Genomic DNA, 12,807 nt, shown 5'->3' with positions numbered 1-12,807 from the left:
TTAGCAGCACCAATGGGTAACGTCCATGGTCTCATTCATGTACAGTGATGTCCCTAACATCAGTTGTCTGTTTCATTAAAAATCTTGCCCAAAAGCTCAAATAAAATGACGGGCGTGAACCTATACGTAAACCTGTGGCGTAAACCATGTAGAACACCACTATAAACTACAATCCAAAATGCTTTCCTGTTTAAGAAGGACAACAGGTATTAGCTTAGCTTGCTAAAACAAGCACACTTGAGGATTTATACATTTTATCAGAAATGTCCTACTTCCCACTTCTAAAGTCGTGGTTACAAGCTTGTTGCATTCAAGTGATTTGTTGTCAGAAAGAACAGGAATCATGGAGGACAACAGGGTTATTCTTGACTATTTCTTGAGGAAATCTTAATACAGCCAAAATGTAAAGATATTTGATTTTGTTGTGCCGACGATTCTGGAATTTCGGTCAAATACAGGCTATTTTTTGCTGTGTATAAAACATACAATATGCTTCAAATGATTTTTCATATACGTAAATATGCACTGCATTAACGTAAAGACAAGGTGATGTGGCTGTTGTTGAAAAAAACAAAACAAATAAAGAAGAGCAGTCACAGCAGCAATCGTTCTCCTCTCCACCATGGTTCTCAGGGACTTGGGTATCAAAATGAATCCCGAGCTTCCAGTAGTAAATCCATTTGAGAGAGCGTTCATGTCCAATTTTCAACTAGGAAACTCATATTTATGATCATTTGAAGGCGGCATAAAATTTAATGCCAAAAAACTAATGGCAAACAAATCTTACAATTGAGTCATGAGAGTAATAACAAACCTCACATGATCTCCTACTCAGGCAGTGACCGCAAGGGTTTAATGGATCATACAAACTAAGCAAACCAAGGTTGAGAACACTTATGCTACGCTTACGCTATGTAAATGATGGGCATTTGCAAAACCTGAAATTTTGATTAAAATTAAACAACCAGATCCTGCATTGTCTTTTATCTCTTTGCGATCTTCTTCTTTTCATAATCTTTTTCTCAGTTTCGGACTAGACAACATTTTGTCCAGTCAAAATGGAGCATAAATGTAATGGTGATTGAGTGTGACCTGGATGCACCATTGAGTGGTGACAATGTTGCGCCTGAATGCGTTCAATGAATGATCGCGTTCATATCGGTTCATATTTTGGGCGAACGTGAACTGAACGTGTTTTATCCAGTGTAATTTATCACTTTACCACTATCTTGTTTTTTCTTATCCTCCTCTTATTTTCTCTTTCTGGCTTTCTGAAGCATAATTCCGCTTCATGATGACTGCCGAGGAGGTTTGCCTGATGAACGTCACTGTGAACTTGTTCATTCTCGTGTCTGTGAATGCACGCTCTCTCTGTTTAACTTCATTCAATAGGGTGCCAGATTTCTATAGAAACTTCCAGGCGAAAACCCGGCTAAAAAATACATATGTAGCAAAAAAAACACCCAATCTGGCAACACCAGCCACCAGTGTCGCATCGCGGCTGGCCGCCGTCAAAAAAGCAGCGAGCGAGGAGGCGTCTTTTGGTCATTTAAACGGCGAGGTCGGTGAGGATGGGAAAAATCTTACATTTCTGTGCAAACTTTGCCCGTCGATAAAATAATTGTTGTCTGTGGTTGTATATGGGCTGTGGCAATAATATTAATGTTTAGAACTATATCTTTGTCATTATCGTTATGGTTGTCGTCCTTGATGTAGATGTCATACTATTACTATATTGACGGGCCTTAAAGGACAACTCCGGCGCTAAATGAACCTTAAGTCTAATTACACATTGTTACCTAGTCAACCGTTATCTGAGATTTGTTTTCATGATTGCCGAATGTAAATAGTTTTATCTCTAAAAACAGTTTAGCCTATAACGCTAGTATAATGCTAGTATATAGGGCATAGAGTAATGACAAATAAAAATCGCTTGTTATTACCACTAAAAAGGCTCAAAATAGCCCCACAGTAACACGACAGCATAACAAGGGTCCCTACATTCAAACCGAAGCATTGAGAACTTTGTCAGTGTCCATACAGTTTAATAAGCAGATATTTTATACACACAGTCAACTTCGCGAATACAGGAAGAAGCCATCTTGGAAAAATAGTCTCGACCAGTCGATCTACGAACGCCGATCCAAGTGCGCTGGTGAGATGTGAAAGGTGATAAGGTGAGCGCAAACAGTAGGCTACGTGTACATATTGAAGAGAAGTAAACGGTTTGTGTTTGTGTTTCTTCTGGAAACAACAGACCATATGAGATTCTGCACAGTTCAGCGCACTTGGATCGGCGCTCGTAGATCGACTGATAGGGACTAGTTTTCAAAGATGGCTTCTTCCTGTATTCGCGAAGTTGACTGTGTCTATAAAATATCTTCTTAATAAACTGTATGGACACTGACAAAGTTCTCAATGCTTCGGTTTGAATATAGGGACCCTTGTTATGCTGTCGTGTTGGTGTGGGGCTATTTTGAGCCTTGTTAGTGGTAATAACAAGCGATTTTTATTTGTCATTACTCTATGCCCTATATACTAGCATTGAACTAGCGTTATAGGCTAAACTGTTTTTAGAGATAAAACTATTTACATTCGGCAATCATGAAAACAAATCTCAGATAACGGTTGACTAGGTAGCAATGTGTAATTAGACCAAAGGTTCATTTTGCGCCGGAGTTGTCCTTTAAGTGTCATATCCTGTTTTAAAATTTGTTTTAAGACTCTTATTTTGATGTTTATTTTGTTCTGTTGTATCCGTGTTCCAAATCAATCCCTATAAATAGGGAACAGCCATTTGTTGTGTTGTCCGTAACCATGGTGGACCTTATCATGTGCACTCGTTCAATCCCATAATGCACTTCAATAACTAGTGTACAACCAATGTACACTCAACGGTTAGAGAATACCCATAATGCACTTTGAGGGTCGTGACGAAGTAATTCTTGATTTAGATGATGATTCCAGATGATGACACCTGTAGCCCAATCATCCATTCATCCATTTTCCAAAAGCTGGTTCAATAGAGTGGCGCAGGTATGACATCACTAGGCCATTGGATTTTCCCATTGGCTAACATAAGTAGCTAACATAAACATATTTTTGCTAGCCTACCAGCTGCAAAATTGCACCATTTGTACAAGACAAGTAGAGCTGTTTTATTTATCATAGTGTAATTTATCACTTTACCACTCTCTTGTTTTTTCTTATCCTCCTCTTCCTTTCTCTTCTTTCTTTTCTGGCTTTCTGAAGCATAATTCCGCTTCATGGAGGTTTGTGTTTTGCCGGCAGAAGAGATCACGTGGTTGGCTGGCTGCTGTCAGCGAATTTTGAGAGGAGCCCCCTTGAGGGGAATCCCGATAACAGTGTCATTGCACTTTACAACATTGATTATCAAAGGGGCGCTCACAGTTTGTGAGTGCTTTTTATTCTTAACCAGTCGTTGTTTCTGGGCTCCAAGCAATTACTTGGTTTCCTTGCCTTGTCGCGACAGGCCTGCTGCAGGCCAAAAGATGAGAGGATAGAATCGATATGAGCAGGAGATAGACGTGCCTGCATTGTCGTAGAATCCCACATCACAAAAGAACCCGGTACTGGAAACTTTGCCCCCAAAAGCAAACTGAGGAACATCCTGTGTTAAGGAAGGATAGAATATGGCAGTTTGCGTGCTAAAGATCTACCATGAAAAACCAGTCCTTGGATCTGATTGTGTCACGATTCGTCTCAGCGCACAGACTGAAAATTGGACACAATCCAGCATCCTTCTTAGGAATGATAAAATACCGGCTGTAATCCCGGACTCTCTGTTGGGTGAAAGTACAGGTTCTATTTTCCCAGCAAGGCCTTTACCATTTGTTCCATAACCAGAGCCTGTCCTCAGCCTGGGCTCTGATGTTACAGATGCGCCCCCAAAGCACACGAGGTGGCGGAGTTGGCAGGCGGAGAGGGCAACGAAGGGCACCCTGAAGGGGACTGCTCTCAGAGACCAGAAGACCTGAGACCTGGAGAAAATTATGGTTTTAATACAGACTCAGATATTAATACAGACATCTAACTCCAAAGCCAGAAAGATATTTCGTTCCTCAAAAGTAAATGCAGCCAAGAAAGAAGCAGATAAGAATACTTGGTCTGAATGACAGGCTGAATATTCATTGTATAATCTCAATTGGCCATATCAGTCAGGACTTGAGTTTGATAATTGCTCTCCCCCTCCACTGGGGGAGTGGCGCCACTGGTTGGAGGGGTCTGTGGAGCCGTTCCTGTTCCGGACCGATCATCAGAACCTGGAGTACATTCAATTGGGCAAACGGCTGATCTCCAGGCAAGCCCCTCTCCAGCCCTTAAGTTTACTTTTCCTCAACCTTTAAATGATTTGCCTCTGTTATTGGACATTTGTCTGTACCTGGATTATTCTCTGCCCTGTTCCTTGAACTGTGTTTGCTGGTTCTGACTCTGCCTGCCTCTTGACCATTCTCCTGTCTTGCCCTCTTGCCTTGTTGGACTGCCTAACTTGCTGACCCTTATCTGTCCTTGGACCATGGAATCATCTCGTTCCCCTATGCTCGGTGGCTCGGCTGCCTGATTAAATATTATTTCCTTTTACTTTGATTTTCGTACAATTAACTGTTGGAACTGATCTGTTCTTGGGTTCTCTGTTTTTTTGCGTCCAGTCGTTTCAATATCACCCTGCCCTAATTGAAACGCACATCTTTTTTGCTGATCATTTACACACATTAGGAATGTTCATGCAAGATCTCTGTGGCAGGCTATTAAGTTGTACAGAAAATAATTTTGTATTGTTCCTTAGTTTGTAAAAAAAAAAAAAAAAAAAAAAAGCAAAGATTAACAGTAATATGTTTGCAATGGAAGTTTAATGAGTGAAAAACAAAGATTCAGAGAATTTAAGTGAGGGTGAACTCTAGTGACTATTAGTATTGATGCAAAATAAATATTCATTACACAAATCTGCTTTCTTTTGCAATATAAAACAAAACAGAAATCCTTTTATCCAAAGATTATTTTCATAATTTACATTATGTAGCATACTTGTATTGCCTTAGGCCAGGTTTCAAATTCATTTTAGGTCAAAAGCTAGATTTTGTGGACTGAGTTTCTTAGTTATACAGTGGTCTACCCATTAAGAGCGCACAGTGTTATAATACATGTGCTTGTGCACCTACCAATGTCTGCAATTAAAAGAAAGTTTCTGCTGCTTTAAGACATAAGCTAACAAAAGACACTGTGTGAGGAGTCCATGCATGCAGTTGAGCAGTCTTTAAAGAGATGGACCAGCGAATTTGTACATCTGGATTTAAACGTACAGTTTTACAGTGACAGTTTACAGGCCGGGATATTATACTTTTTTGTCAAAACTGGACCAGTACAACCAGAATATTAGTATGGTGAAGAAGCTAACAGTGAGGAAAACAACATACAAAGCAAACAGAAATCGATCAATGACCTCCCCCAAGTCTATCCAGTCCTTTGAGTTCTGACTACCGGAGAAATGCTTATCAACATGCTGGCGAACGGTGAGTAAATCTTCATGTTGCATCTTTAGTTCCTTCAGTTCTTGCCCATCAAGATTTAATGGTGTTTTAATGCCCTTTTCATGGGATATAGTTTGGTTTCTTTCTTTCTCGGGTGAGCAGGAAATTGTGTAAATGGTGTTTTCTGTTGGCAGAAATAGTTTGATTATTGGTTGTTTTAATGTATTTGATATATTCAATATTTAATTTATTTATTTTCATGTAGATGCACACATTATATACTGCCAGTTGTCCAACTGGGTTAATATTATTTGCTTGTTTTTTTGCAGAAAATGTTTGACTGGTTGTTCAGTCAGTATGAGACTCACTTTGGGGGGCAGAATTCTGGTCAGAGATTTTCTGGCCCAAACAAACCATTCTTGCCAGGTAATGCAGGAACAACACTTTAATCCAGTTTGGTAGAGGAGGATGGTCACTCGAGCCACAAAGAATATTAGTAACGACAATTGTCTCCAATAGACTGGCTACCATCAGTGCTAAACACACAGAGAAAAACACATCTGCAGGGAGAGAGGGAGATAATAACATAAGTTCCCAACCTTCAAATGAAAGTTATTGATCTACATATCAGTGGGTCCTAAACTGTGGTATAGAAGGCCTGTAACATGACACTAGACATTTACAACATTAGTCCCCCTCCTGTTAAGTTTGATAACTTGAAGACCATTTTAATAGACTGAAAAGGATCAGGTGAATACTTTGTGACTTATACACAATCTTGTGATACTTAAAAAGCTTCAAATGACCACCATGAAAATGTTACTTTTGTTTGTGGTCTTATAAAACCTGATATAGAAAACATTAAGAAAAAAATAATTAACACAAGCTATGATTCACTATTACTGGAATGCAAACTCTTGAAGCTCACTCTGACAGATTTGCTTTAATATTTATTCTAGACACATGTCTGCAAAGTGCACGGTTACTTTATGGTAAATTCAGCTAAAGCTTTAATAATATCCACCTGCTGGATTTTAAGGCAGAGAAACGTATTAATGAAATTTAAATAGCAAACTAAGGACAATCTCAATAGAGGGTTAAAAAAACGTTCCTGAGATAATGGGAATGAGCTATGTCTCTGGCACTTATGGAGGACACTCAGTTACAACAAATATGGAAGTCTGATTGGTTCACATCTATGCAGTTGCACAGACAAATGGCTTTTTAAGCCCAAGCCAAGGTTAGGTTAGTAACTGGAACATTCCCTTTCAATTCACTCGCATTGTGTCAGTCTCTGATGATTTTGGAGAACGCACTATGAAACGCTTTGCTACTAGCACAGAATAGAGGCTGTCCTGTGAGGCCGTGGCCTGGTGGCGGTTAGTGGCTAGATTCAGGCTAGATTCAAGGACCTAGAATGTCCCAAGATGGCAGCCTCAGGTTTGGGAACGGAGCCTGTGGGTGTGATATCTCCAAGAAAAAAACCTGTGTGGAGACTGATTAGACAGACAGAATTCGTGCCTGAAGGGCAGGGATGTCTAGGTTATAAAACCCGATAACGGTGAACAGCGAGCACCAGCCGGCCTCCATACAGATGTCAACAATGGATATTCCAGCCCAAGAGGAGGCCATTTCTCTGGTGGAGTGGGTCCTCACCCCAATAGGGCACTTCAAGTCCAAGGATTTGTAAACTAGCAATATCGCATCTACTATCCAATAGGACAATCTTTGTTTTGTCACAGGCAGTCCTTTAGAGTGGCCTCACAAACTCTGCCTGAATTGCCTGGAGCGCTCAATGTACACCCTAAGGACCCGAACTGTTTAAAATGGGTGTGGTATCTTTTCACACTCAGTATAGGGGAGAGCAAAGAGTTAAATGACTTATGCCCCAAAAGGCATGGACAGCTCCTTAGGCACATAGCCTCATCTGGGTTTAAGGGCAACTTTGCTGTCATTGGGCAGGAAGAGTCCACTGAAAGAGCCTGCAGGTCACCAATTCGCTTGGCCGATGTCAGAGCCAGCAGGAGAGTGGACTTTAGCAAGAGAGGACAAAGGTTGACTGTCTTGAGTGTCTTAAACGGAGGGCCCCGATGTGCCCTCAGGACAATAGACAGGCCTCAAGAAGGGACCGTGTTAGGGCAAGGCTTGTTAGGCCTCCTTGCACCTCTGAAAAATCTGACCACCAGGTCGTGTTTCCCAATCGACTGTCAAGAATACTTTGAGAATGGACGGAATGCGCGGTCGAGAGGCCACATGTGGAAGCTCCACAACTCAGGTTAGGCATGCCAGATTGAATTCTTCAATTGGCAAAGGAGGTCCCTTCTTAGCAGGATTTGGCCCTTGTGCTCCAGACAGAAGCTGAACCATTCCCGGGAACCACTGTTGGTTCTGTCAGAGTGGTGCCACGCGTCTGAACATCTGCCCTCCCTGATTTGGCTGATGACCTGAGGGAAGACATAAAGGCGCAGAGAGGGCTACCTGTGGGCTATCCCCCCTTTCCTTCAAAAAGAATTTGGGCAGTGGATGTTCTCTTTCAATGCAAAGAGTTTAGCTTCTGTCTTACCAAAAATGCTCCAAATCATGTGGACCATCTGTGAGTGGAGTTTCCATTACCCTTGAGGGGGTCTGTTCTGGGACACTTTTCATGGCGCCTTGCACGTTTTGCTCTTAGTGAGCAGAGATTGTTCTGTACTCACAGAAGGAGGCATCGTGCCAGTCTGATCAGTAGACAGGACCTGAGACCCCCCTGATAATTTATATAAGCTACCACTATCATGTTGTCTGACCGGACAAGAACAAAGTGCCCTCTGAGTTCAGGTTGGAATTCCCTGAAGGCCAGAATCACTGCCATCCAGGAAGTTATGCCAGCCCAATACTGGCTCTGTCCAAAAGCCAAAGGATGGCCTGGCGTCACACAGGGCGCCCCAACAAGTCTTGGAGGCATCTGTCAAGACTACTTTCCTTCTGAAAACCGAGCCCAGTTCCACTCCCATCTGATACTGTGACGGTCTCCATCACAGACCGTTCTCAATAACGGTATGTGATGGGGAGCCATCTGCATATGAAAGTAGGCATCCTTCAGATCCACTGCTAAAAACAAATCCTCTAAATATGATTCTCTATAACAGTGGAAAGAGGTCTGGCACCCATGCAACTGGTGGGATGGTGGGGTTGTGGAAGTGGGCAACAAACACAGGACAAGAGTACTGGAAACAAGCACAATGCTTCCAACACCCAGAACTAAACAGGGGGTTGCACACATGTGCACACATGCTCGTTTTGATGGCAGTCCAGGCTTGGCAGGACTTAGTCTCCTCCTTCTTCTGCCCAAGACATCAGGGCTGCTTGGGTGGCTCAGGGTCCAGTAATAGTTTAGGGCGTGGTCCCTGGGTCTTGGGAAATGGGTAGGGCTTTGCAGGACGTAAGACCTGCTTCACCTCAGGTCCCGCCTCCTGCTGGGACTAAGCACGTGGTAAGCACCCCTAAGCCGACATGGATTTGGGGCGACTTGAAGCAGCCAAGAAACTCGTTCTCTTTGGCAGAAAATGGCACATTGCCTGTGATGTCTTCTGCGCCACCATGAAGTGTTCAGTGAAGCCATCCACCTCGGAACCAAACAAGCCCAAAGGAGAGATTGGGGAGACGAGGAAGGCTGTCAACATCCTTGATCTCTGTTGAGTCCATGGTGGCACTCAAGAACAGTTGTCCCTCTGCATGGCTTGGATGAGTAGAAGGCTTTAGACCTTCAGCTTAGGGCCAGGGATGAGAGGCGGCCTCCTCTAGTGGGTGAAGTTTAGAATAGCCCTTTTCCTCTGCACCATCAACCGTGGTGAGGACAGATGATCTTTGCATGAAGGAGACAAATTCTGACTCAAAATGGCTTTTTACCGTGGCTTAAATAGTCGGCCCGCCTGTTTTGGCTGGCTGAAAAGCCATTAGTCTGTGCAGTTGCACAGACAAGAACCAATCTGACTTCAGTATTCTGAGAAAACATAATATAAATAACTGTTTATATACAGTGATAACAGACTTATTAGAGGGATGGTGTCTCCTGTGACAGGAAGCAGATCGTTCATGAGGAGAAGGAAGACTGTGTATCCCAGAATAAGAGTCATTTTGAAGGCAGAACGGTCCACACTTTGAGGAGGCAGGAGGAAGCTGAACAGATCCACGGTAATCAGGCAGTAGCTGGGGATCAGGAGGTTCACCACGTATAGAGTTGGTCTGCGCTTTAGGACAATCTAATACGAGACAACCATTAGAACAATAAACAAAACAAAAATCAAATAAATTGTCGTATTTTTTTCACAACTATTCACAATATTTATCAACTACAATATTTAGGAATTGAAGGTGACACAAACATGATAAACAAGTTCATCCCAGATCTCCTGGCTGTTACTGACAATATATAAGCTGCCAGTTTTTCTGCCGGTTATGGAAATCAGTTGCCACTCCCCTTTAGTCTCCATGTACTTCAGGGATTTTTTTAACGTGTCCTCCACTGGGTCTAAAAATGATAGATGAATATCTCTATCTGTAGAGGGAGAAATGAATATGCAGATTAATAATTATTGCATTTCTATGTTTTCATTTCCCATTTTGAGAAATCGCTTGTTTTTTTTTTTTTGTAAGTGAGATGACTAAAGACATTAATATTCTGCTGACTGCTATCCAAAAAGATCGCCAAAACCACACAAATTACATTTATTTATTTTTATTATCTTAAATCAGAACTGAATGTTAACATATTATTAATCATGATTAGATAATTTAATTTACATCCTAAACAAAGTTACTTTACTTACTTGTGTGCTTGTACGAGTTAAAAGTGTAGGTGCAGTTTTGAATGTCAAAAGGAAAGGTGTAGATGTTTAGGTTGCAGGAGCTTATCACATGGACTGGCATTCGATCTTCTGCTTTGCCATTGTTGTAAAGATAAACATAATATGTCTCTGGGGCTTTGTTATCACTCATGCTGAAATTAAATAAGGCAGCATGACACAGACAGCAACAACAGTTGTATTTATTAGTATTAGACTAAAAAAAATACTGGTATTATAGTTGGTTAGACAAGTTGAGTTGACTAATCAACAACCACACTGTGTTGATCTTGAAAATATGTTGTTTTGCACATTGGGTACTGTAAATTGACCAAGAAGCATTCAGCATCTGCAGCTATCGATTTAGTAATTCTCAGATTTGCCCATTTTGATTTGCCCATTTTGTCCTGTCTGTAACATTTACTATTTACACTTCATTGACCAGTGGGTTTAAGATGTTACTAAGTTATTATATAATTAACAAAGTTGTACAGTCCAAGCTTCTAAGTAATGATAAGTCGCTGTATTATTAGAAAAATAATGGGCACTCGAGGTGGTAATGCAGTCACGGCATGCAGTCACAACGCAATTCAGGTGTGCATTATTTTTCTAATGCAATGGCCTAGAGTCAGTTATTCCAATTATTGTATTGGTTAATTGGAAAAAATCAAATTGAAATCAAACATTCAACTGCCCTGTAGTAGAACCTTATTTAATTGTTCAATTTATAATGTTGTATTTTATAACTCACAATTCATTGATGACAAGATCAGGCCTCCAGAGTTTTTTTCTTGGCAGTGTGATTCTGTCTGTTCCACATTCATCAGGATCCCAGCTCAAACCTTCAATCCTCCAGTCCTTTAAAAAACGCAAATATTAATTGATAAATTTTCTGTTTATATGATATAAACACCTTTAAAAACTATTTTATAAGTATCAAAATATCATATTTAAGATTTTAGGATTTGAAGGAAAATATAACAGTTCATAATCAATAAGGTGACTGGCAAGGTGCCAGTTCATAATAGCCAATCCTTACAAACCGCAGCCAGATAAATGAATCCAAGATTTGCGCTTTTTCATCCTAAAAGGGAATACGTCCACAATTTCTATTTAGCCATTTGCAAATTATTAATGTAATGTGACTGAATACTGTGATTGGCATATTTGGATATTTACTTACCACATCCAAAATGGCATACAAAATTAAACTCAAACTGATATTTGTAACTGTTTGTGGATCAATAACTGGCCGCATTTGGGTTTTGTTGAAGACGCTCTCTCTGAGTGATTGTAGGAGAGACTCTGCGGTTGGCTGAGAGCAGTTTAAGGTGTCTGCAGATCTCATGAGTGCTGCTGCCCGAAGGATTCGGCCACAAAGAGAGAAAATAGTACCAAGATAGTCATGAAGGAAATAAGCTATATACACACTAAACCAAAAAGATATATTACAGTCCTCCTAGAGGCCATGACCAACTGGCTCTTTTTCAGGATTTGCTCATGTTTGGGACTTGATTATTAAAATGATTATCTTACATTGAATAATGAAGCAGGTGAAGATGAAATGAGTTGTAGAAGATTGGCAGTTCATTGTCTAGCCTGCAATGACAATTATAAACATTTGTTTCTGTATTCATGATAAAACCAAATCTTTAAAGGGTTAGTTCACCCAAAAAGTCGAGCACAGGTTAAAGGGATACTCCACTTTTTTTGGAAATAGGCTGCGTAATAATCAGGAAACTTCACTGTCGTACCATGAGTGCAGCAGGCGTAATGTTATGACGCAGCGCCTGAAAATAGCAAAATAGTCCCCAGCTTCTAACGTGACCGGGACTAAGTTTGTGTATTCATTGCGCCTGCTGCACTCATGGTACGGCAGTGAAGTTTCCTGATTATTACGCAGGAATGAGAGTATAGTTCCTAGTCATATCAGCCTAGAAAATCGCAATTTTATATTTTCCGTCTGTCTTACCCCACGATGTAACTACAGAAGAGTTCGGTTTTAAATAGGAAAAATATCGAAACATTTTGGTATTTTTTTTCTGAGAAATGCTAATGGTCTAGTGCACTTCAATGATGTATGCTAAGCTATGTTAAAAGTGCTAATGCCAGAACCGGAGCTCAAATGAATGGATTCAAAAAAGGTAAAACTCAACAGTTTAACTCTGGGGGAGTTGTAAAATGAGCATATTTCCAAAAAAAGTGGAGTATCCCTTTAAGATTTTTAGATTTACACTAGTCCAAGAGTTTTCTGCCCCTCCATTGAAAATGTATGTACGGTATACAGTCCTTGTCCAGAAAGGAAATAAAGACATCATCAAAGTAGTTCATGTGACATCAGTGGGTTAGTTAGAATGTTTTGAAGCATCGAAAATACATTTTGGTCGAAAAATAACAATGTTAAAAAAATAACAATTAATGTCTATTAATGTTTTATAAATGATGAATTAACTGTTTACTCATGCTTAACTAATGATTAATAGCGTGCAATTATT

At 40.6% G+C, this 12,807-nt stretch overlaps 1 protein-coding gene across 1 annotated transcript; it reads right to left on the bottom strand.

Annotated features, from left to right (window-relative positions):
* Nucleotides 1–3,845: 3,845 nt before the first annotated feature.
* Nucleotides 3,846–11,903, bottom strand: LOC120491845 (5-hydroxytryptamine receptor 3C-like). The gene is made up of 10 exons (XM_089119149.1): nt 11,849–11,903; nt 11,496–11,668; nt 11,352–11,396; nt 11,064–11,170; nt 10,298–10,467; nt 9,854–10,026; nt 9,520–9,730; nt 5,858–6,049; nt 5,360–5,673; nt 3,846–4,001 (listed from the first exon to the last, which is right to left on the bottom strand). Exons 1-10 carry the CDS (start codon nt 11,901–11,903, stop codon nt 3,846–3,848), a joined length of 1,596 nt encoding a protein of 531 aa, XP_088975275.1.
* Nucleotides 11,904–12,807: the final 904 nt, after the last annotated feature.

This window comes from Pimephales promelas, chromosome 2 (assembly GCF_988280905.1).
Source record: "Pimephales promelas chromosome 2, fPimPro1.hap1.1, whole genome shotgun sequence".
NCBI classification, from domain to species: Eukaryota; Metazoa; Chordata; class Actinopteri; order Cypriniformes; family Leuciscidae; genus Pimephales; species Pimephales promelas.
The sequence above is the reverse complement of the archived record's forward strand: the minus strand, read 5'-3'. Positions and strand labels throughout refer to the sequence as shown.